Source organism: Danaus plexippus, chromosome 25, assembly GCF_018135715.1.
Source record: "Danaus plexippus chromosome 25, MEX_DaPlex, whole genome shotgun sequence".
Classification (NCBI taxonomy): domain Eukaryota; kingdom Metazoa; phylum Arthropoda; class Insecta; order Lepidoptera; family Nymphalidae; genus Danaus; species Danaus plexippus.
The window spans coordinates 2,183,267-2,208,581 of NC_083553.1; the positions used below are offsets into that span (position 1 = coordinate 2,183,267).

General features: G+C 34.0%; 1 protein-coding gene across 1 annotated transcript in view; it reads right to left on the reverse strand.

Moving 5' to 3' along the window:
• LOC116775454 (nucleolar protein 4) overlaps positions 1-25,315 on the reverse strand; it is a 72,818-nt gene that overhangs the window by 26,338 nt on the left and 21,165 nt on the right. The window contains exons 2-3 of the mRNA XM_061524685.1: positions 11,563-11,697; positions 9,825-10,655 (exon numbers count right to left, since the gene is read on the reverse strand). Of these exons, the coding sequence (XP_061380669.1) occupies positions 9,825-10,655; positions 11,563-11,697 (966 nt within the window). The remainder of the gene's footprint in view (positions 1-9,824; positions 10,656-11,562; positions 11,698-25,315) is intronic.

Sequence of the window (25,315 nt, forward strand, 5' to 3'; positions counted from 1 at the left end):
TAATAAATAGAATATAAATAATATAAAGAATAGTTATGAAATATATATAACGACTTTATTTTATAGAGAACATTTGTGTAAGCGAAATATCTTCGCTTGAACTAGCTTTCAGTATAGCTGCAGTCTAACAGTGAGCAGTTATAAATAGTGTGCGGGGCACGCGAACCTTCTATGTGCCTAGACCCTTCGTACCCTCGTCTCTAACAAGATAACAACCATATCGGGTGAAACGAAACTAAGGGAAAAGTATTTGTAGGAAACCGGCATTACGGAATTGGGTCACATTATATATATAAATTAACATGGACCTTTATATAAACCACTACTGTATATAACGTGGTAAAAAATATGCTGGAATTAACGAACATTTAAACAATGATAATCATATATGACGATTGATGACGATCAAAAATTTTAAATCAGAACAACATAGTGTTATTATTATACTGAATGTTTGTTTGTAAATTAAATTTTAGATTATAAATTTTTCACATTTATTTTATTTACATTTTACTTAAATTTGTCTTATAAAATTAAAGAGCTCTTTCACATTGTCTTGTTTATGCAATAATTTTTTCTTTGAAACTTACGTGTGACAGTCAAATGTTTAAACTTCTTCAAAACTTGCACATTCAAACGACAAAAGCTTTCTTAATTAATTAAGTTGCAAATTGATTACTTTACGTCAGAAGGAATAAAAAGCGAGGTACTAGGAGCGCAGCGGGCGGTGGGGGTGGCTGATACTGGGTAATGTGAAAGCAGACACACGAACCCTGCTGCTGCCCGGTACAGGCTGCACGAACATAAAATAAATATTTTAAATTAAATATACCGATTATTTCCATATATCGAGTATACCGTAAGGATAAAGAAATTCTTAGAAATTACTATTAAGATATATTTGTGGCGTTACGTTTTTCATACATTTTATAACTATTATATAATTTATTAGTAAAATATTATTGATAGTTTTGAACTACTTACATTATTATAATATAATCATTGATATAATTTAAAAAGTATAGAAAAATTTTTTCAGTTTTTTTTTGCGCACTATACATTTAGAGGGCCGGCGTGCCCGGCGTATAGCAGTTATTATTTACCGGCTTTATCATTTCGAAAATTTCATATTCCCGTACTTGGACGCTTGAGGTTTAAAAGCGTAAGCGTGGTGAGGCGAGGGGGGGCGTACTTTTTGCCTACAGCTCGGTAGTTTACTCGCACGACCAGGGGGTCATGGGGTGTTCGGAGCTAAGGAATAATAAACCGCACTTGCTTAGAACATTCGACGCACCGCCTACTATGTTATGTTGCTTTGGTACTTGTGAGAATATTCTCACATTTGTTTCCTGCAGTTAGTTAGATTTTATTCCGTGCGCCTTTCTGGCAGGCAAATTAATTAAGGAGCTATAAAAATAAGCACTGTCACTGTTATAAGTATGAACACAACAATCTCGCATTCGATACAAATAAATCGTACGTTGAATTGTTGACCCTCTCGTTACGGCATTAAGTGGACTTATCATATTATATAGGGTACGGTAGGGCTCCGGGCTCACTAGCTTTTAATTTAATTTTGAATAATTTCATACGATCTAGGTTTTTTTATATGAAACATCTGTGTGAACCGTTTGTAGATTTAAGACCTCTATAAAACTATTTATTCAGCTTTAAGAAAAACCCAGTAAAGTTTTGTTGTTTTTTTAGCATTCATTTTGTTTGAGATAGACTTGCCGTATATATAAGAATGTAAATACGCAGTGAAGCCAATACATAAGTACATAGTACACAGATCTTAATAGAACTCGGCGCCGGCTAACCCATCGGGTCCCCAGTATTTTTAATGAAAGTTGCGGCGTCGGGTACGTATTAATCTTAGCAACGGACATACCTCCAGCGCACCCCTGCTCGCCTGGTAGGTGGTAAGATCCCCGCAGGGGGGAACTTTTTACGATTTTTCTCCATTTTTAACACTTTTTTCTGCATTATGCACGAAAGCTTTAATCGCAAGCATAATACCACCGATAACACATGTCTAGTGAATATTTATATTAAACCTCCTTTGAGTATTGTCGATGCCCTTATTCGTCGATGCGTTTTTTCTTTGAACGAATTCATATCATAAATCCAGACAATAATAATCGTAATGTGTTTTAAACGTTATCACAAAATTACAGCTTACCCTAACTGTATAACAATACAGCTACACTTCACAGAAAACAAAAGGTTTTTTCTTTAATTGAACGTGAACATAATAATATGCTCATAGAGACAGCTAAAGCTTTTAAAGTATGTTGTGGTCCATGCGGAAGTCTGAGTAAAATATGTAAAAAAAATCTCGGTTGGTTTCTGAAAAGTGTACGAAATTGACATTTGACATAAACATGCAATATTATTTCTTTTCGTATAGACCGTCATCGGCGACTACTGCTTTTAATGAACGGCAACAATATACAAGTGCTAATCCCTGCAGCGTCCAGCGTCAGAACACGGAATCTCTTGTCAATAGAAGAATCGAAGGTTTATTTTTCATTTGTGTTGGAACGAGGATATTACGAGCCGGTAAAAAATACGTCTCGATCTTCAACGGCGAAAAAATCCGCCGAAAAGGAAGCGAGCGACCATTAGGGTATTATCGGGGTAAAAAGGGCGGAGGGGAAAAATCAGAAAAAAATTGCTCGGTGGCCACCCTTTCCTTTTCGTGAGCGTCGCCTTCGTCTCCCCCGGCCTTACATTAGACACCCCGGCCGCCGGGGGGCGCCGCATGTATGGTGGGGGCGAATTACGTAAACGACAGGTGAATTTGGAAAATTAAACTCGGTACACTATTTGTCGAAGTGGCCGTTGCGATTATCGCCTCTATGGGTCAGGTTGACCCCCTAATTGTAGGTTTAGGCTGTTCAAATTCTTACAACCTCCTTTTCGTGTTAAAGACGCAGCACTGTTCAGTGAAGTAGACAATTTGAATGAAACGTGACGACTTAAGATAGTGTATCTTAAATGATAACAATATTTATGTTTTGTTCTAGCCTCTTCCTGCGATAAATTATTTTTAACGAATTATTGACATACAAAAAAAAGTTTGTCCATTTTATCAAAAAAAGAACAAAGCATCCAGTCATTGAGGACCTCAGGCTACTAGGGTGACATAACAATCGGAGCGATAACGACTGGCAAAAGAAATCAGTGGGGAGGCTAACGAGTGCGTCGAAGACTGAGGGCGTCAATATCAAAATAATTCATATGTGACAATAATTAAGAGGTCCCCACCCACACCCTGACACCCCTGACACCCTCACCCGGCACCCCGACACCCCGACACCCCAGGGTGAGGGTGTCAATCCACGAGACGGCACGAGTTTGGTTTCTCATAAGAGAATGTATTTAAGCACTAGATATTTAACCATTAAGTTTATATGTATCATATATATATATATGTAGTCTAATGTCACAAGCGACAGGCATCATAACACTAACTGTTACATACAACTTTGATTGAATTTATAATATTTTGCTTAGAATTTTGCAAATATTATTCGGCCTATTTTTCTTAAATATCAAATATATCATCAGTCTCAATACTGTCCTACTACTACACAGTCAGTAGTACTATTTACTTCATAACTTATATTGCTACATAAACATTAGAATATAAATTTTACATACCGAATTACCAAATGATATAAATCACGAACAAACAAACACGTCCCCCCGTATATGTTTCTTTATGTTATTGTTAATATTTTATTATAAGCACAGTTTCAGACAGCAGACTAGCATAAAGCACGAGGAGCACTAATTTGCGGGAGCAAATAGCAGGCACACCCGCGGTCCGAAATGATTATTTAATAGTAACCCTCCCTCAGCCCCACAGGCCGCAAGGGGGAAATAAGACCCTAGAAAAACTTTTACCGCCGCTTCTATCAAGCTAAGGCCGAACAAAGAGGCCATGGAATGGCATAAATTCTATACGTACAGAAATCAAGCCCATGTTTACTTGTCTGTCATATGTTACATTCATAACTAAATAATAGTAATAGTTATTTAAAAGCACACTGAAACACACACACACACACACACACATATATATATATATAATATATATATACATGTGTGTACTAGGGCAACATAATGTATATAGTAATTTATTGTTTCCAATGAATTTTCTTAAAAAAAATGAAAGAATAAATATTTCAGTTACATATATTATACAAATAAAAAAAGATTGAAAGTTGAAATGTTTGTTTGTTTGGTTGGTTGGCTTAAGTTAAATGAACTTTTCTTTTCTATATTCAGATTTTAATAATACATATATATTAAATATATATATATACATGTGTGTACTAGGGCAACATAATGTATAAGATATATCGCTACATTAGCGGAGGCTCGGGTCGGGCGACGCTGTCAGTGCAGATTATATGGGGTTGAGCTGCCAAGGGCTCCCGCGGGTGAAACCTGCTCGCAAACTACCGAAAGATCCGAGAGCAAGAAATATAGATACGTATATACTACGATACTTACATCATTTTCATTGTTTTTTTTTGGTACTTACTTAAAATAATATTATTACTAACAACGTTTACTATAAAATATTCTAATATGAATATCTATGAATATGAAAACTTCAATACTTTTTCATGCGATGATTTTTGACTAAAAAGTATGTGGGTATTATATAAAATTGTACACTCATATAAACTAAAAATGTTAGTCGTTTTAAAAATCTTACGCGGCCAAAACTATTGGACAAGTTAAAAAATACAAATAGTAATCATATTTGGAAAACAATGATTTTAGTTGTCATTAAGATACGTTTATCGATTATTATCCTTTCGCGTAACAATATTTAAATAAAATAACGTATCCAAATATTGTAGCTCCGTGTCGCGGTGGGTACTTACTACGTAGAGTAATGATTTACGCGCCCTTTAAACATTTATTGAGACACGGAACCCGATGGAATCTGATTTTTGTTCGCCACAAACCTATACCTTTAATCTAGACCATCTAGATGAAAGATCTCGATGTTTAGATTAAAAATTAATTCAGGTTACACATGTAAAAATTATATTAGTATCTATATTTTTAATTAAGCCTCGTCAACTTCTGTCTGAATGTATGACAGTCATCTTAAAATCTTTTTAAATCCTAATTAAGTTGATTCTATGGATTTAAAATAAACATAGTGACTGTAGCTCAATGCATAATTACATACGATGATCCATATTAATGTCGACCTAAGTGCTACGTATTTGAGTTCAAATTACACTGCCTCCTATATAGGCCACACGAAGGGCTACAATGGCGGTAAATAAAAAACCAAGCACTAAAATACCCTTCGTGACATGTCGACCTAATCAAGCTTTTTTACTTTAAAATTGATTTCACTTCAGAATAATGCCGTCTACACACGTACATACATTACATCAAATCAAAATTAATTACATTCATAATCAACAATGATCAAACAATTTTATTTTCAAGTCACAATTATATTTATTCATTGTAAACACTTCACGTCATAGCATTTACTAAAGCTGAGACATTACTTTACATAAGCGATATAGTCTGTAACAGCTCAAATTATATAAGCATATAATGGTAGGCTATATATGTAGGAACATCACAAAATTTTCATTCGAACCGCGAACCTCTTTTAAGTCTGTTACCCTTATTTTCGGTTGGTTAATTCCGTTGCGTGTAGACACCTCGCGAGTTACTAGGCGCTAAAACTAGGCGAGGGGGTGGGGGTGTACGGTGGGCGAAATTATTTATGGACGCCGTTATGAACCTTATGCTGAAGCAATAAGAGCGTGCGTGTGGGACGCCGTATGCGGTGAGTTACTGCGGCGCCCTGCAGGCGGCAACGACTAATTCCGTTAAAATTCTCAGTAAGCTATGCTCGCCTGGTAGCAAGGGGGCTCCCACCCGCTCCTTAAGGTGGTTTGTATCCGCCATTTTATAAACGAGCCGAAATACCAGATCATGTACCAAGTATCAAGGAAACATCACTTGATAGAATGCAGGCGAAATAAAGTGCTTTCAATCAAACCAGACATCACATCAAATCATCTGTTTACAGCAGTGTTGATGAAATACTCGCACATCAAAATGTTCATATTTTATTGCCGACAGTACTCAATTTTCTTATACTAATTTAGTCTTTACAGATTAGTGGAAGAGCTTCACACAGTAAATCACAAAATAACATTTTATTTAAATATTATTAATATATTTTTTTTATTATATTTTTTAATTTAACTATTAAACGTGTACAATTTAAGAAAATGCTCAAAAACGTTTTTTTTTTATCTTCAAATTCAATCAATAAATTTTTTATACTTACTAGAAGATGCAAATTCGAATTTTTTTTTCTCGCTTCGATCGAAAAAAAATCTGTCGGTGCGAGTAGAGTGAAGCGACCTCAGCGTTTCGGTACAGGCCGTTTTTTTGGACATGGGTTCCGTATTGCGGCCCTAAAATTGAAATTGGTTGTCCGATAATATTTTTTTTTTCATAGAAACCAACTTTTGGGTTTTTGAACTGAAAAACCTCGACTAGTTCGGACATCCGGTTGCCGAGATCATCTCCGTGGATGAATAACATGAGTCGTCAGTATAGCGTTCCGCTCGCTTCACTCGAAAAAAAAATTGTATCTGGCATTGGTGTAGAAATCGGTTTTATATAATAAATATAAATTAAAAGTCTCAAACATATACATATTTTTAAGTTTTGCAGTTATAAACAAAGGCATAATTTTAATATCAGAATTCTCGAAATAAAAGATAATTAATCCTTACTATTAACTACAGTCTCTTAAAGAACAAACAAACAAAATATCTTCAAATTATAATAATAAAATCAATAAGGATACGAAATAATTGTTGTTTTTATATAGGTCAATGTCGGCTTTGAAAACTTTAAAGCATATTACCAGCTATGTCAATAATAGAGTTATACCATATTATCAGTCTTATGACAATTAAGCAAGGTTTAAAATTGTTATTGATATACTGACCCTAAAATACCGAGGGGTCTAAGGGACCCTTGCAAAACAAAATCGATCGCGACAAAGTAATTATGTCAGCGTTCAAGGTCGGAGGGAGTGCAGTTATGATTGTCAATGCATGTCTGATTCTATTTAAAAATATATTGAATATTGACGGTTCGACAGATCGATTGATGATATAATTGTTGAAACCATTATCATAGACACAGAATAAAAAATTAAAACGGAAATGCCGTAGTTCAAAATGTAACAAATGTATTAACGAAACAATCAATGTACATACATGGAAACAATTGTAACGATAGCACACTGGCTGGAATAAAACAAACTTCTAATCTGTGACATCAAAGCAGTCTCACGCCGCAACTGGCCCGCGAATGAAATGGCCGCATGGTATTAACAAACAGTCCAGATGGAGGCACAGAGCCTCGCGCTGCGTACTGGATGTGGCTGCATCAGCAGGTTTTGAATTTATTTATTACCTTGAAAAGCTTTTAGACTCCTCATTGATTATATTTAAAACTTCTATATACATAAATGTATAAAAGTATATTCTTTATGAGTATTTCATGATTTATTTACAGCACAGATAACAAATCTAACAATGATTTGTCATTACGAAAACTTAAATATAATTCTTAATCTAAAAAGATAAATTTGTTTTTATTTAGAAATTCGAATTAATTCATATGTATATACGGAGAGATAGAATTTCTATGGCTTCAAATGTGAAGAAATATTTAAGAATATATGAGTAATATATAATATATTTAGATGATATGTAATGTTGAAGTATTCATAATACGGTAGCATCGTTCAGAGTGTACATCATAATCCATCTAGACTGTGTAAATCCACGGCGATAGAATCAGAGAAAAAAGGAGGGAGGGTCGAATAACCCGCAGGGGGGCGCCGGCAATGGACTGAAGGAGCCCCAATCAATCTTACAAGTCGCAGTGAAGGGGGACAGGCACTTTTGGGGGCGAAGGGATCCTACCCTCTTACGGCCTGTAGTGACCCTTCGGAGCAGCTCGCCAGAAAAGGTTGGACCTACACTGCGGAATATTACTGAGGGTGTAATGTTTGTGATTAATGTGCTATATACATTTGTATACCACACGTCTTTCATACTGGAGAGAAGAGTGTAGTTTTATTTAATATATTATTTTATTAGATTGTATTTTAATAACGAATCATCGGCAGTTATTTTCATTCTAGTTTACCATGTTGTAACTAAAATCCGCGGAACAATTATGTTTTATATGAAAGTGGAAATACATAATCCGTGAGTATCGTTATGTACAAACGAGCGGGGCATGTGTCATAAAACACGTTACATAATTTGAAACAAGCATTATCGTCGGAGCGAGAACCTATAGCAAAAAACGTTCAGAAATTCTACTTGCTCAGTTCTCCGTCGGGCATCGTTTTTGTGTCTTCTCTAATACCGTGACGCCCCCACTGATGAGAGCCGGCCACCAGCCACCAGCCACCCTCCACCCTCGCCTCAAGCGAGAAAAATGAGTTAGAAAAGATGCGGCGCCCGATTATGGCGTAACGTCCTTTTGTGTGGGACATTCCGAATCAATCGGTCGCAAGGGCGGTCTCACTGTTACTTGTCAGGTACAATCCTATATAAATTACGTACTTCCGCTGAAAACGTTCGATAGAAATCGTCTAAATCCGTCAGAGCTAGCTGTCACTCCATATAACTCACCTCCGGGGATTATTAAGCGTGACTTCTGGGTTTTATTTAAAGTTAGTATAACCGAGTGATGGACACTAACTGACGAAATAAAATTTTGTCAATCAATTCTCAAAACGTTCACATTTAATCCGCGACTTATTTTTAATAGGAACAATAAAGCACATTATAATAATGTTAATATTACCTATAAATGATAAAATCTGACATTATCTTAAACAATAATAACTATTACAAAAAAACCGGTGTTCGACATTTTCACCTAATTATGTTATTTGTTTTTTCTTTATCACAGATGTATCAAATTGTCACGTAAGTTTTAAATACGTAATGAAGGCGAGACATACAAAGAGAAATTCGAGGTAAATATTCGTACAATTTTGTTACATATCGAGTAGAGTTCTGTAATCATAACAAGGGGTACGTAGTTTCACAAAGGCGCGTTTGTGGGTCGAATAGACCGCCGGCTTTGGCCGTTTAGTTCAGAAAGTTAAAGCTAGGGTTAAACCCGTCCGCGGATTCGCATTATGTTTACTTTGCTAAATATTTGTACGGAGAAAAATACGTTTGCGGTTATGTGCCGTGAAAGGGCGTACAGAAATTCAGTTTCACTTGTGTGGCTTTGTGATATAGAGAATATTTATATTATCTTATACAGCCGGTCGGTCATATTGTATGGAAGTGATCTATTCGAGGAAGAAATCTCTCTGGGAGCACCATCTTTAACAATGACAGAAACAATGCAGAGATATAGCCATAATATTTAAAGGATTCCTATTGAATAATACTTAACAAGGATCCCAGCTTTGAACGAGCGTCATATTTAATGACAATTATAATATCTCAGGATATCGCTATTGTTGTAATTATAAATAATATGATGACATAGAGAATGAATTAGGAAGGCTTAAAATTTATTTAATTTCATGTCGGACGTAAGTAAACCCTTAGTTAATACCTCGCAACTGGACTCAGATCTTCGAAGAAGTCCATTAAGGTATAATGAGTGTACGTGCATTTAGATTTACGTATTTGCTTGTGGTGTTGCAAGATTTTTTTATAATGATTCCTTAGCTGGGAATAGAGAACTTCTATGGCTACACTCACCTTCTCCTCCAAACTGTCTTGGTAGCTCATCTTGATGTGTTTCAAGTACGCCGTGGTGATGGGCACGCTGTAGTCGATGTCGTCTCCGTAACACAAGCTGCTGTCTGGTCTCCACGGCTTGGGATATCTTCCATAGTAATGGACTGCATCTAAAGCTGTAGGCAGGAGCTTCTTCCGCGGCGGAGACCTCGATTTCGGCGGATCCTTGGACGTTAAATTAGCAACGTCCAAGGGATTATACTTTTTCTCTCGTTTACACTCAGTCTTCTCAACCTGGTTGTCGTCTACCGTTTTGATGTCTTGTGGTATTTGTTCTTGCTTTTGCTCTTCTTCTTTCTTCTGTTCTGTGACGGCTTGTGGACTCTCCGGCCTTACATCTTCTACGTCAATGACGCTGTCATCTTTGTCTATTTCGGGGTCGGAGCGGACCGGTTCCTCTTCTCTGAATGGTTCGACTGAAGAACTTCTGTTAAAGATTGTAGTCGCGTCGAAACCGTTGCTCTTCTTTGATGTCAATTCTATGTAAGTCGGTTCTTCTTCATCAATGTGTTTCGGACTTTCCGGTTTTCTTAATGGCTGTAGATCTGTATAGTCGAATTTAGGTTCATAGGAATAGTTTTGGGCTGCATCGATCTCTGATTCCCAGTTCCTGGTGTAGTCTGGTGCACAGTGTGGTATGAATGGTAGGTATGTAGGATGTCTTGTGGGTGAAGGCGAGGGGGTCGGCAGGGGAGGCGGGGAGGCGCTCCGCGGCCGGCGAGCGCACTCCGCACATCCAGTCAAGAAACGTGTAACAGCCTCGCGCGGCAGGAACGCGTACGTTTCCGTTATCTGTCGACAAATAACGTTGACGTTACTGACTCGACCTTTTCAGTCTTATGATAAATGGATACTTTTTAAATATATGAAACATTCATATTCTCAAAAATTATCAGTATTTTGAAAACCCTTTAGCAAGTACTTCGATCCACGGAATCTAAATATGTTCTCCGGTATCATAACCGAAACTCACTAACATACCAATATGACGTACAAGTATTTATGTCAATTCGTTTCATTACATGAAACAAGAAACTATTTTCGACTATATTTTTTCTACAGCGAACTTTTGTTTTGTAAAATTTACGTGTCTTTTGGGTTTCTTATTATAATTTGTGTAATTTTGTATCTTCAAAGGCTTTAACCGTTTCTTTTGGACGTTGACTTCTATTAGAACTAGAATATTACATGCCGTTTGATAATATTTTTTGATAGAAAGCAAGCACTTTTAGGTTGAAAAATGGCTTAAAATAAAATGGTTAATAATAAAGCATGTCGTGTTTCAAATAATTAATTTATGACAAAGCTTCTGTCAGGTATTTTTATAAATTTCAATACAAAATGCGTAAAGTACAATGAGAGTCGGAGAGTGTTTAAACTTTACTTGAAAAACTAATACTATTATTGCATATACCGAGCCATAATTAATTCTTACACAATATTTTCGTAGAGAACTGTAGAGTCATGACTGTATTCAATAAATATGTGCAAAAATTACCAAAAAATTGTGTAACATTACACTTCCAATGAAGGAAACTAGTGCTGCCATCTTTAAAATAGGGTATGTAAACATAAAATTACCGCCCTAATACGTAGACCGAAACGAAACAGTTGCAAACTTTATCCGCTAGATGGCAGTATTCAACAGCTTCAATAAAATATTAATTTATGTTTTAGAACAAAAATAGTGATCACTTACGGTTCGATAAGTGCGTTTCTGTCCAGCGTGTTTTCCTGGTCTTCCTTCAAGTTCAACGTGCACAGTATAGATGATATCGAAGAAATTTTCTACTATCGCCACCTTCCGATACACAGGTTCTTGGTTTGGTGCATTCTGAAACAATTAATTATTTCATTATCGAGTATGAGATATTTTTTTAAACTCGTAAGCGACAGGAAAGGATTTTAATGAAGTTAAAATATTTCTTGCAAGCGCCATCTCTTGTTGATTAGGAAATGTAACTAGCCTTTGCTTTTCGTCGCTAGATGGATTTGTTTATCTCTTGAATTAAATGTTTTGCTTAAAAATTGGAAGCATAAAATCCAAGACGTATAACGAAAATTAAAAATAAAAATACAACCCTTTTGACCCTAATTTTTATTAATTTTCAACCTTACAAAATAGCCTACCTCTAACATCGAATACTTATTCAGTTATGATAAAAATAATTTTTAGAAAATCTTAGAGGTTATTAAAAGAAAATACATTTCTAAATAAAAATTGTTTATCTTGGCGTACCAATAGACATGTCTGTCATTAAAGCCAACCATAATACAGTTAGGAATCAGTATTGTTTAAATTCGAGTTGTGCAAATCGCACGCAAACCATAATATCGTATCAAACGATGCAACGAGCTTGACCGCTTATACGGGGGCCGCGATAATGGCCGCCATAATTACAACACTTTGGAGGGAACTAATGTTTGGTAATTACTTGATAATATACACATATATCTATATTGCAAGTTATTTTCTATTTCGTTTTAATACATGATAATATTCTTATATTTTACGCTATATTCCGTTGGCTGCTGGTGTCAACTCGTCGCAATATGGCCGCCATAAAACACAATCATCAAACAGACGCGAGGCTAATGATCATGACGTAGGAGTAGTGACAAACATATTTTATGTTTTCTTTATACATACATCGATTTATTTATTTTTTGTCTGTGTTTTCGTTGAATATGTTAAAGTAGATTTAAAGTTACTTCTGATTAAACAATCGAGCTCTAACTTACTAGGAAAATAAATTGATATAAATTCTCCATATTATGAACGAATGACATTTCGTTATTCATTAATGATATTAAATATTTAGAAAATATTATATGTGTATATATTTTGACACTACATAAAGAATTTTAGTTAAATAAATGTGTTTTTGGAAAATTTTATTCTACGGAAACGTTTTAATGGATAAAAAAAGGCTTTTATTTACAACACCGTAATGTAGGAAGTGTTTTTATCACCGAGAACCGCAAGCTAGAATAGAGAAAGATTTATCAGAAACAGACCTAGAGAAGGAAAGAGTCCAGCTGTTACAGAACAAATTACATCTGGATATCTATAAATTATTTGGTATGCCCTTATAAAAATAACTAAAATCAGATCTCAATTAATATTATTTTGTCTTCAAGTATTTATATATATAGAAAATTGTACTAATTAGTGATTTCGTACATGTCAGAGAATAACTCGTTCTACATAACTATAACTCAAAAAATGAACGCGACTTAAAAAAAATGGTTAAATTTATTTAATTTAGAGAACACTCCAGCAACAGGTTAACGATAGTTAAAGAAAAATAACTTTGTCGAAATTAAATATGTTTAAACTCATGTGTTTCTTGTTATGACGTAATAATTGTATTTTGTACTACGTATTGTAAGTTATTTTTGAGAATACAATACACAAGTGGTTACAATCCGACGCGCCATTATCAGAACTACTTCATAATGTCATCATCATTAAATAGTGATGTAGCTGCGAAGTATCGACGTTTCTGGTCGGCCGCGTCGGTAATGATCCGCCGGAGAGAGTTCGACGCGCTGATACAGCTTCGGTACTGGTGGTGTGACACACCGTTTAAAGATATCGATAAATAAAATGGGTTAATTTAAAACGTCCCTATTATTGACTACATTGAACCATATTAATTGTCATAGATCATATTATAAGTTGGACAGATACTAGAAATGCCCTTAAACAAATGACACACTCACGATTATTTTCTAAATAAGTGACTATTTTGTAAAATATCAAGGATTAATAAACTTAAGGCCACTGTTACGGCACAGCCACATACAAAAAATAATTAAAATATAAAATAAAAAAATATATACAAAAATAATATCATACGTTCTAATAAGTCTCCTCCCTAGTATCGCTTGCCGCGCATTAATCAGCTGTCGTTTGGTCTCTCCGCGTGCCAGCGATCGCCTCCCCTCCTCCCTCCCTCTCCCCCACCACCCCCCGCCTACCCGCACAGGGCTGTCACCGACACCACACAACATTACAGACAGGGATCGCATTACAAGTAGCTATATATATATATATATAACATGTAAATGGACACTTATATTTTATATTGAATTTTTAGTTTAAAATAAATGATTTTCTTAACTGACCTAGTATAAGGTTATGAAGATAATTTAAATTAACTACACAAATATGTACAAATTATAAAAATAGGGCTTAGAAACTTGTACGAACGATCTGCAGACAGTACGATGCCATTCTGTGTATAAGTTATATTATTTCATCGATATATCGTTTTGTGTGTATCCAATCACTAGTGCTCCATCTCGTTGTCAGCTGAGCGTCGCTTCCATCGTGACGTCTCAGTCGTGAAAAACGATCACAAGCCCCAGCGGATACCAACAGATTTCACTATTTATAAAAAATGGCAAGTACTTACTCATATTAACGAGGATTATATGTATGTACATTTGTCACTCGTCGGCCGTTTAAAACTACGAAACTTATTTAATTTTTACAATAATATAGTTGAAATGGAAAGAAACAAAATGTCGAGAAATAATTTATTAACTTTCACTCCCGATTTCGGTGGTTAACACATCCAAATTGGGTTTTAAAAGGATATTTAGGGAAATGCTGAAGTTGTGACGTGTTTTCTTGGGAATAAGAAGGAATTTCGGGATAAATTACAACCTATAGGATTTACTTACATTTATGTATACATAGATGTATGTACGAATTATATTGGTGTATGGTTCATTTAAATCTTTTCGTTATTTTGGCAACGGCGAGTTGCAAACAAAAATACAAGTTTTCTTAATCATAATATAAGTGAGAAATCACAAGTAACCAACATCATAGCGACGTTTTAGAAGCTAACTTTTTTTTTATTGTATATAGGTGTACGATATCTCTTCTACGTTTCCTTTTTAGGCTTAAAAAAATGGCATTATTTAAAAATATTTCACGTATATAAAATTACAGTAAATACTTACTCAATTGTCTATACTGGTTGAGTACTACTTATTTTGAACATTAATAAATATATAATTACTTCCTTACTTGCTTAAAATTTAGTCTAAAGTTATCGATATCGATATTTCTTTCATCTACCCATCCCTATATATCATGATAGCTGACAGCTCCCTCCAAGGGCCATGATTTGTAGTCGTATGTCAATCGTCATGACAACTCATCAGCGAACTACACCTCTATATATTATAACGTTATATAACAATTATAACGAAGTAATTATAAAAATAACATTTATAATGTAACAACATATTACACTTATAAGATACAAGTCGTTTAAAAGACCTTTGTCAAAATTTATTCAAACGATGATTATTTGTCACCACATTATCATAGCATGAGAGATTATAACAACACAGATAATCAATAATATAAAATTTAAAACATATAATATTTCAACAAACTTCAGTATGTAATCTGTTAGAAATATGTTTGCCAAGGAAACATCTCGGTTCATATTTGAATGTGTCTTAATGAGTCTCAATATACGTCTTCATATATATTATATGGAGTCTCTTTGAAGTCTTGGCTGTTTGTTGCTTGATCATAGTTTTTTGTGAATCTGTATAACATATAATATCCAGTCTGTCTATGTGACGTATCCGCATGAATTGACGTTTTGAAACAAAAAAGTTTTTTCTATTTTTTTTTTATATTGATTACATATTGTCAATTATTAGTTATATTATATTGATAAAAACTTATTTTTTTAAACGTCATATGTTATTAATTTCTTATAATAAACGTATCAATTTCAAGATCTATTTTAGTTTAAAAACACATTCATTGAACCTATATAAAAACAGAATAAAAACTGTCAACTGTCAAACGTTTCCCGCCCGCATGTTGTATCTGACCGCAACCGCACTCTTAGAGCTGTAGCCTTCAAGGGTTAGACGCTCGTGAGCTTTTGATAGGTTTATCTGAATACTCAACAACAAAATATCAATACACTAATATTACATTAAGTTTGGCGATTTCTAGTTATTTGTTATGACGTAATTTCAAGTCTACAGATCGACCTATTAAAGTGTATGCCATGAACCTTACGTCAAAACTTAAATGTTATACGAGACTACAGAACATTTTTGACAGCTGTCAGCTTAATTAAAAATATTATAAGTTCGACTTCCTCTGTTAAGTTAATAATTATATGTTAAATAAGATACAGCTTCAATTATTATTAAAAGCCGGTGGTTTTATGTTCCGTGACGTCATATTCGCAACCAATGCAGCGGTCACGCCCGCATAGACCGCAACCGCTAAGCGCTGAAGCGCTTGTGGCTTCAGTTTAAGTCTAGGTAATATGAGAATAAACTATTGACACTACATTTACATATAGAAACATAATAAATTAATGTAGTCTTTTATTTCAAGAAAATTTTTAACGATATAATGAAAAGCATACGTAACAAGTCTTACGAATGTAAATCGAGTCAGAACCGTACCTTTCACATCAATTTGAATTTTTAACACTGATAGTCTTAACATCAAAACTGTGAGTGTTAAGGTAAACGAAAACTCGTAGTAAGATTACAGTCTTACGAATACGAGTCCGTGAGGTTGGACGAGACACGTTCTTCCTTATATTATAAAATACGATTCATACCAAACACGAATTTACCGTCTTATTAATGTTTATAAGTATTAAATATTATATATGAACTATGTAGCTTTTTCAAAAAATAAAAATAGTTTTAAAACACTTCCTATTCGTCTGTGCTGCGTTTAGTATATTTTAACGTGTGACCTCTTTGTCCGAAACTTTTCAATGTTCTGACAAAAAAAAAAAACTAATGAATTATGTCGAACATATATAACATTAAAATATCATTAAACCTTTCATTACATCATTCAATCGAATTTATTATTTTTATGGAATTATTCTATAGTATTTATACATTTATATACATATATGATATTTCAGTAAGATCCTATACAATAGTTTAATTGATGTAATTTCTTCCAGTACATGCTTTGACAACATTCTCTGACGACGTCTGAGGACTCCAAGACTCAGGGTTGACACTTCACACTTACTATATTTGCAAATGTAAATTAATCTACTACAAGTGAGTTTGATGACGTGACCTCATGGATGAACTGAGCTAATCTACCCTAGGAGTATTTAATAATTTGATCATATTATATATCTTATATATAAATTAAATGTATATATTTTTTTTATTTTTATAACATTTGGAATACCTAATAATGGATATAACTTCGAATAAAAAGTAAAATAAAATTATTTACTTCTCATTCGTACTATGATATCATTAGTTTATTGTATGTATACGTCTTTATACCATAACGTGTGTTGCGTCAGCCCTGTGTCGTGTGTGTGTGTGTGTGTGTGTATTACTGTCGGGTGTATGGGTGTGTGTTTAGAGGGGCGAGGAGGGGGGCGGAAGTGTCGTGCGTGCGATTTAATTCCATCGCCTCGCCCGGGACGACGGCTCAAGAACTAAGGAGAGACTAGGGATGGATTGTATCGATCATATATATGAATATAATATGTTGTTTAAACAATATATAATATGAAGACAATTAAAATACTGAACAGTCGTAGTTTAAGGTAAACCTTGTATTTTCAAGATATTTATTACCTCTTTCGACTATTTATGTGTTCTTGTTAATGTTATTCGAAATGAAAAGATTTGTTTATAAATAAAAGAAAAAAGATGTTATAGAAATTTATCGATAAATTTTAATATAGTATAACAACCCCATCCCTAGTGAAAGCTAGAAGCGGCCGACAACGGGCTGCTCGTAAAATTGCGAGCCCAGGTGATGTCGGCGACACTTCACACACACACACACACACCAACAGGGATGGCACCGCGGAAGATTTTATAAAAATGAAATAATAAAAATTTGTTTGTTGCAATTCTTAAATTTAAATAAACTATAAATTTAAATATATCTATTAGATGTTTTATTAATAAAAAATATTGATTTAAGATATATTTGTTACAAGTGCGTGTACAGCCCTGGGTCGTTAGTAAATATGTCATCCGGCTCGTACTTAGTGCCCGAGGTGGCTCGGAACTTGTGCTCTCGGGGAACCGCGACTTACGATAAATATCATCACTTTCGTTAAATATTAAAAACGAGAAAAATATTCAAATATTATATAATATTAAAAGCTTTATATATAATAATAAACTAGGAAGGTTTTTGAGTATATATTATATAACGTGTAATATTTTTTTGTGTGTTCTGTAACAATATTAAATAAAAAAATTATGTAGTTATAATAAAACTATTAAAAGAAATGTAAATAAGTCAAGTCTTGTATTGATATATCTTGAGTTTAGACTTAGAAGTTAGATATGATTTTTTTGTATGCCGGATATGACGTCATTTTTCTATCACTAGGAAATGAGATCTTTAAGCCTTAAATATATAACAAAAAATGAAATTTTCATTAATAATACAGTGAAATATAGCTTGTACATATACGCGGTAACTGGCTTCACAGTTTATTGATAAAAATTTTGATGTTTAAGGTAAGAGTTAATACGATTTTCACTATTTTTAATGATTATTTTTTCGACTTTCAGTACCATTAAAATTAACTATGAATTAGAAACGCTCAAAGTGTTGACGTGATTTCCGCTATTAAGTATATGTACATGAACCTAAACGCTGTGGAATAAATAATATAGTATTTGTTAATAGACTGGCTGTATTGCGTTTCCAGAACATTGGGCTGGCCTAGAGCATGTCACGATAGTATTGCCGTGTCTATAAATTATTAGAATATAACCTTATGTATTATTTAAGATAAGATATGTTTTATGTATTATGTACAACCCGAGATTAAAAATCTCCTGGTGTATATACAGAAAGTTGTAAAGGATTCTATATATTGATGAGACACGGACATAAGGAAAGTCTTCAAGTGAACCCTCGGATTATGAGACTCGAAGAGGGTCTGAGAGTGTCGGCTGAGACTTAGCGTACATAACATACTTTAATACATAACAAAAGTACAGGTATTTAATACATTCAACTTTTAGATATACACTTCTAGAACTGGCATCGTTATTACTATGGAAAGTGTCGACAGATTTGATTCTAGACTAATGAGACTACAACTACAAATAATAAAAAATCACATGAGTAAGAAACATACCGTATTGTTTTTTTTATTATGATTACAAAGCAGCCTTCGATACCAGGGCGACATAAATTAGAGAGTATCATTGTAAATGTACTGTAATTGTATAGGAAGTGGGAACGCGATGGATTGAGACACGCGACGAATGTTATAAATGTACATACTACCAGTACGTTCATGATCTCCTGGTAATTAGATACCAACATGAAGTTTAAACTGATCGCAGTTAAAGGAATACACGACTATATATATGTATACTGACTGTATACGACTATAAAATGGTGTTGGAGATTCAAATCGTAAAGTACCGTTAACGGAGCAAATAAAAACGTAATGGCTTCTTATATCTCCAAAGATATTATTTAAGAATTATATTAATTGGAATTAAAAACACCATGTCTTCTTCGCTGAATGAAGTAGGTAACGATAATGAGGATTTGAAGCTTCAATCATTACCAAATTCTTCATTTTAATGATCGCATTATGAATGAGAAAGCGATATTATTTTCCACCAGCAAAACAGTTTTCCGTCCGTCTTATGTACTTCAAGTTTTATCTTGTTCTATGCATGGGTATCTTTCATTTTATTTCAGTGATTCATTAAAATGCAATTTATTTTAAAAGTTGTATAATGAGCTCATGAATTATTATCGGATTACGTATAAAAATTATTCATTAATTAGAGCGAGCGACGCGCGATGATTGTGGCAACGCCTAATGAACTTAAAATTACACACAAACCAACATACACATACCATAATTACATCATACTATAATTGTCAAAAGCAAGTTTTATTATTAAGGTTAGGTAAAGGTAATTTACATAATAGAAATATATAACCAAGGGAACAGTAGAACATAGTACAATAAGTAAAGCTCTCCAGCTCACCTAATTATACAAATTTATGAGACCGTCCTTTTGGCCAAAAGATGCGAACTCACGAAAACATAATAACCTTCATAACACGTTCCGAACTTTTTTTGTGGTTTCGCTTAAAACTTTTAAAACTTTTTAAGTAAATATTTTTCGTTGTCGCGGCTGGCTCTGTTTTGTGTCAGTATTAAGATTATACACTGAGTAAAAATGCTCTTTGACGTTCTATAAAATAATATCATGATAATAAATAACCGACTGTTTGAAGCCTTGTTCACTTAAGTAATTTATAACAAAACATTCAAATTACAACGAATAGAAAGACAAGTTAAGTTCCACTATAATAATAGTTTATAATAAATGTTTATGAAAAAAATATAATTTAAATACTGGCTGGCGAATACCGACCGAAAATCGAAAAAAAAAATAACGCTTCAAAGTGAATTATATTATTTTTATATACCATTTTCCATACATGAGATACCCATAATTTTATGTTTTCCTGATACATGAATTGAAGTTCTCATTTATTCCAGTAGGAAGGAGTTGAATCAAAAAGGAACAAAAAATTTAGTCTGCACGTGAGTTATAAATGTCGGGAGCCGCAGAGTAGTTCGTAAATAATAAATGTTATAAAATCACAACCACTGTCTGTCCAGAAGAGATCCGAACAAGGCCCGGGTCAGGTCCCGGATCAGGCCCCCGGCCCAGGCCTCGGTCTCGGCCCCAAACAAAGTCCGGACGCGCGTGTGTGCACAACTTGACCGACATCAACACGTCTGACTATAGGGCTGACCCTATTTCAGTTTTATCTTAATTATCCTTCATTACGTAAACTATATAATTCTAATACCGTAAATAAATTTAAACCACATAAAACTTTTTTTTATTATGTCATAGGTACACTATATTTTTAATTCAAGAACTTTTCAGGCTGTTAATGATTGGGATTTAAGCAGTAATTACAAACGCTAACAACGCACAAACGTGGTTTATATCACAAATTGGGCGACGCTAATCCGTATCAACGTCATGTTGTAACGCGACTGCGGACCGGCTTAGTGTTTGTGTGATATTAATATCGTTGTAACAGATGACACACGCACACACACTCACACTCACACAGACTAGAGAATAATAACAACAATAACTAAATTGAGCCAGCAATGTAATTCCATTTACAAATAAGTGAAACATGTCTGTGACGTCATCAGCATTTTTTCCACCGTCCTGGTACATTTCCCTGGAACAGCAAATTTTATTCGTCGATACGTGTTCTAATCTCGTCGGATCAATGATCGGCGTGCTCCAACTGCCATGTATAAAAGGAAAACACGGCTATGTTTATTTAAAAGGCTGTATTTATTTAAAACAAGGCTTTTTATCTAACGAAACTTGTATTGAAATGTGCAAAGACTAAAATGTCGAACTTTAAAATTATATTATTACCAATAATACCCTAAATATTGAACGTGAAGTGTTATATATCACGAACCCCTCAACAAACTGCCGTCTGTCTGACAATAAGAAACAAATCAAAGACCGTCTCCAACCTTGACGAACTGCACGAGCGCTCTGAGTCGGATCAAACGGGTGAAAAGGGACCAGTTTGACTTATTAGGGTTACTGACTTACTTAGTACACTACGTGTTTTATATATATTTTCAGTTAATTAGTCTAACGCATCCCGTAACACCAAAAGTGAAACTACAAATCATATTTTATTATTATTACTATGTATAAAAATATTTAAGGATATCTTCGAAATTATAAAATTTCGTATATGTATTATTAATATTTTTTTGAGTTGTATAAATTATTTAAAATATATGGTAATACATTGTTTTATATTTTTTTAACACAGTCGATTTAAATTTTTCACTATTGTTTTGTTTTATATTATTTTATTATACATTTAAATCTCAAATGTGTCCCTCATAATGTATATATTTCAACATATATAAAATATAATAATATATAAAATATAATAAATGTAAAAGTGTGTGATGTTCAACCCTAGTCCGTCCGTGTCGGTGGCGGGCGGCGTGACATGGGATCTGTCGGCTTGGCCCGTTTCGTCGCGTGCTCAACGACTGGCCTTATACTGCGACCGACTGCTTTCATACTTGTATTAAATATTATTCTTGTTATTATTTTATGTATTACCACTATACCCAGAACTTAATATGTTCATATAAAGTTTATATTAAAACCTATTTCCTACTTACGTACTTAATTACATTTTATTATTATTAACACTAAAGTTTCATATATAAGCTATGTGTATATTGATATATGTATATGTTTTATGTAAGTAAGTACAAGAAATAGGTATGTATATAAATTTTACAATTAATTATATTCCTTTTTTTAGATTTTCTTAAAACCTTAAACATAAATACTTATCCGTTATAAGAAAATACACAAAAACCGAAAAATACTTTGGAAATAAAAAAGGAGTGATCAAGAGAGATTCACAGTCACTTAACGTGAAAGTACCAGGCGATCATAACTACACCTACATATATATATATAGTGACGTAATATCGAGCGAGCGACACGACAGGATACGGGCCGCGTTATCGCGCCCCCGCGGTGAGCGTCACCTTGTCACCGAGCGCTTTAATGGGCTGCCGCGTACTGGGATCCGAAGGTTTTGATGCTTGCCTTTATTTGTTATTATTTTTTACGATATTCACATAAATTTCGAGAACGATATATATATATATATAGAGTGGATCGTTTTGATTTAAAAATAATTTGATATGCCTTTTTATGGACTTGAAGGTTTTCGATTTGATTTATTTTGGTTAATTAACTCTGTTTGACAAATATATGAGCACTTCCAATCAAAGTACATTTTATTCCGAGTGTCTATCAAATACATTGAAAAACAGAATGTCGGATTTCTAGTACCAGAAACAATCACTTTTGTAATCACTTAAAATAGTCACTAAATATTGTTTTATTTATAAAACCTCAGAGTTATATATGGGTGTATTCTTGTCTTCCACTTAGCTTCTGACACTGACAATATCCTGGGAGTGTTATGAACAAGCCAAATGTTTCAGTTCATATCATAAATCTTATAACTTAACTATTTATAAAGCGTATAGGTAACTAAGGTAAAATTCATATTAATAACATTTCAATGGTTATATTTTCGTATATTAATGAACATTTATATATAGCGTGAACGTGAAAATATTCCAAAGACACAAAGGATGAGTCGGTCTAATAACCAGCAGGGCTCGCAAGGTGAGTATCATTAGAGCGATCCCGGGCTGCGCCAGTCCGCAATATGATGTTGAAAAAAGCCGGCCTACGGGCTGCATAAAAAATGTCTGGCGGCGGGTCGCTAACGCCGCCTCTAATGACAGCACACTCGCCAGCCTCGTTTCCTGTCTAGGGATGTACGTAACACACTTTACTTAAATATTATTACACAAATATATATTTGAATAACAATCTATTTAATGTCGGTGACGTTATGATGAGTAAATTTAATAAATATATAATTTTATAATTAGAACTAATATAATATTATATTAATTAAAATCACTTATGTTTTACTGTGGTTGTATTACCAATTCTATTCGTTTCTTATTTCTTTATTATTTTATATATGACGAAAAATCTAATTTCATAAATATCATTGAATTAAGGTCGCATTTTTCTTGACTTTCGTTACTCATATTGATGCTATACGTAATATAAATGTATTTGTATGTATTATAAGCAGAACTCGGTATGACATCCCTGACAGCGTGGGTGCGCTCGCCTCCTACATATTTAATTTGCTCGGACTGGTTTCTGTCCGGGCGCCGCTACGCTTTGTGTTTCGTTATGGCTCTATCGGCCTGCGACTGTAGGGCTGCTTGATTGAAGAATCGCTGCTTTATTCAAATATAAAAGATAAAATTTTTTTTAAAACACAGCAGCTTACTGAAAATTTTAATGTTTAGATTGAATTTTTAAAGATAATATGCAAATATACTTTAGCAACGCCTGTATATTTTTTATAGCAATTTATTAATTCATAAATAGTATTCGCTCTGAACAGTTGAACATAAGAATCGTTATTGTCTTTTGAACTTGTGATCACGTCATGCCTGATCGTCTATTTTGAACAGTAAGTAGGTACATAGCTATTCGAGGTCAATACAATGCTACGAACTATTCTAATATGTATCTGAATACAGGAGCCACTGAAATGAATTCGACTGAATGAATTAAATATAAATAAAATACTAACACTTACATCATTTCCTATTTCTAGAAGTGTGTAGACTAAGAAGCTAATTTAATATCTTAATTCATGATTTAATACATGTAAAAATGTAAGTAGAGAAAAAGGTAGAGTTGGGGACACGGCCCGGGCGATCCCCACCGCCCCCTGGTGGGGGTAATCCCTTATCGGTGCCAGCGACCGCATCGACAATTATTATAAAGAGCCGATGTAAACTAGCGGTGCGGTGTTTAAAACCCCCATATAACAGTGCAAAGCCATGTTTACTGTTTTGCGGGTGTTATGGCGATAATTATTCGGACGCTTGCGGTTCCTGTTCGTTTTAGATAGTTGTTAAATTATATATGTTGTATAGTTTTAACCTCAGTTTTATGTATAATTAAGATCGCTTGGTGATATACATAACGTTTTATGAGAATTGTTATATCAATAGTTATTTTATTAATGTCTTAAATTAATTATCTCACACTATGTACGCAGCGAGGCCGTCGCTTAAAATATTGCGTAGGATGGAAGTTATTTATATTATTAATGTTTATGGTCAGTATTTCTAGCACAAAACGGCAGACTCTTACGGAAGCTCTGCAGAGGCAATTTTTTAAGGTCGCTGCCAAGAAACTAAATGTCTTAATATCCTTAATTTCTTGGCGTGATACCTAACAATATATCAAACTTATGTCTCCCACTGTGCATTAATTCAAAGATGTTATACGATAAAATTTTGTTATTTTCCTTCCTCTTAATGAACAAAATCAATAATACAATATTGAAAGTTTTACGTCTACCTCCTTTTTAATAATAAATATATAACGCAAGTATCAAAACTAATCGGTCACACTATAACGCCCGCGGTCGTAAGCTATGTAAGCTGTAGCCACGTAGCCCGTTGTCCCGCAGCACCTATCATCCATCCCGCTCGCACTCAGACAACAAGTATATCTCCGTCTCTCCCTCACGCCGAACCTAAGTTACCCGAACAAATTTCAATTAAGTAGTGAAAAATAGGGGGAATATAAATGACACATTTTTGGCTGTATATTTTTTGGTGTAGATATATTTTTTTGCATCACTGGTTTAACTCACGAAAACATTATTATAATATAGAAAGGTGAATTAAATATTAAATATTATATCTAAATATTAAGAATATTAATTTTTAACACAACATGCGCGGGAGAGATTGGGATTA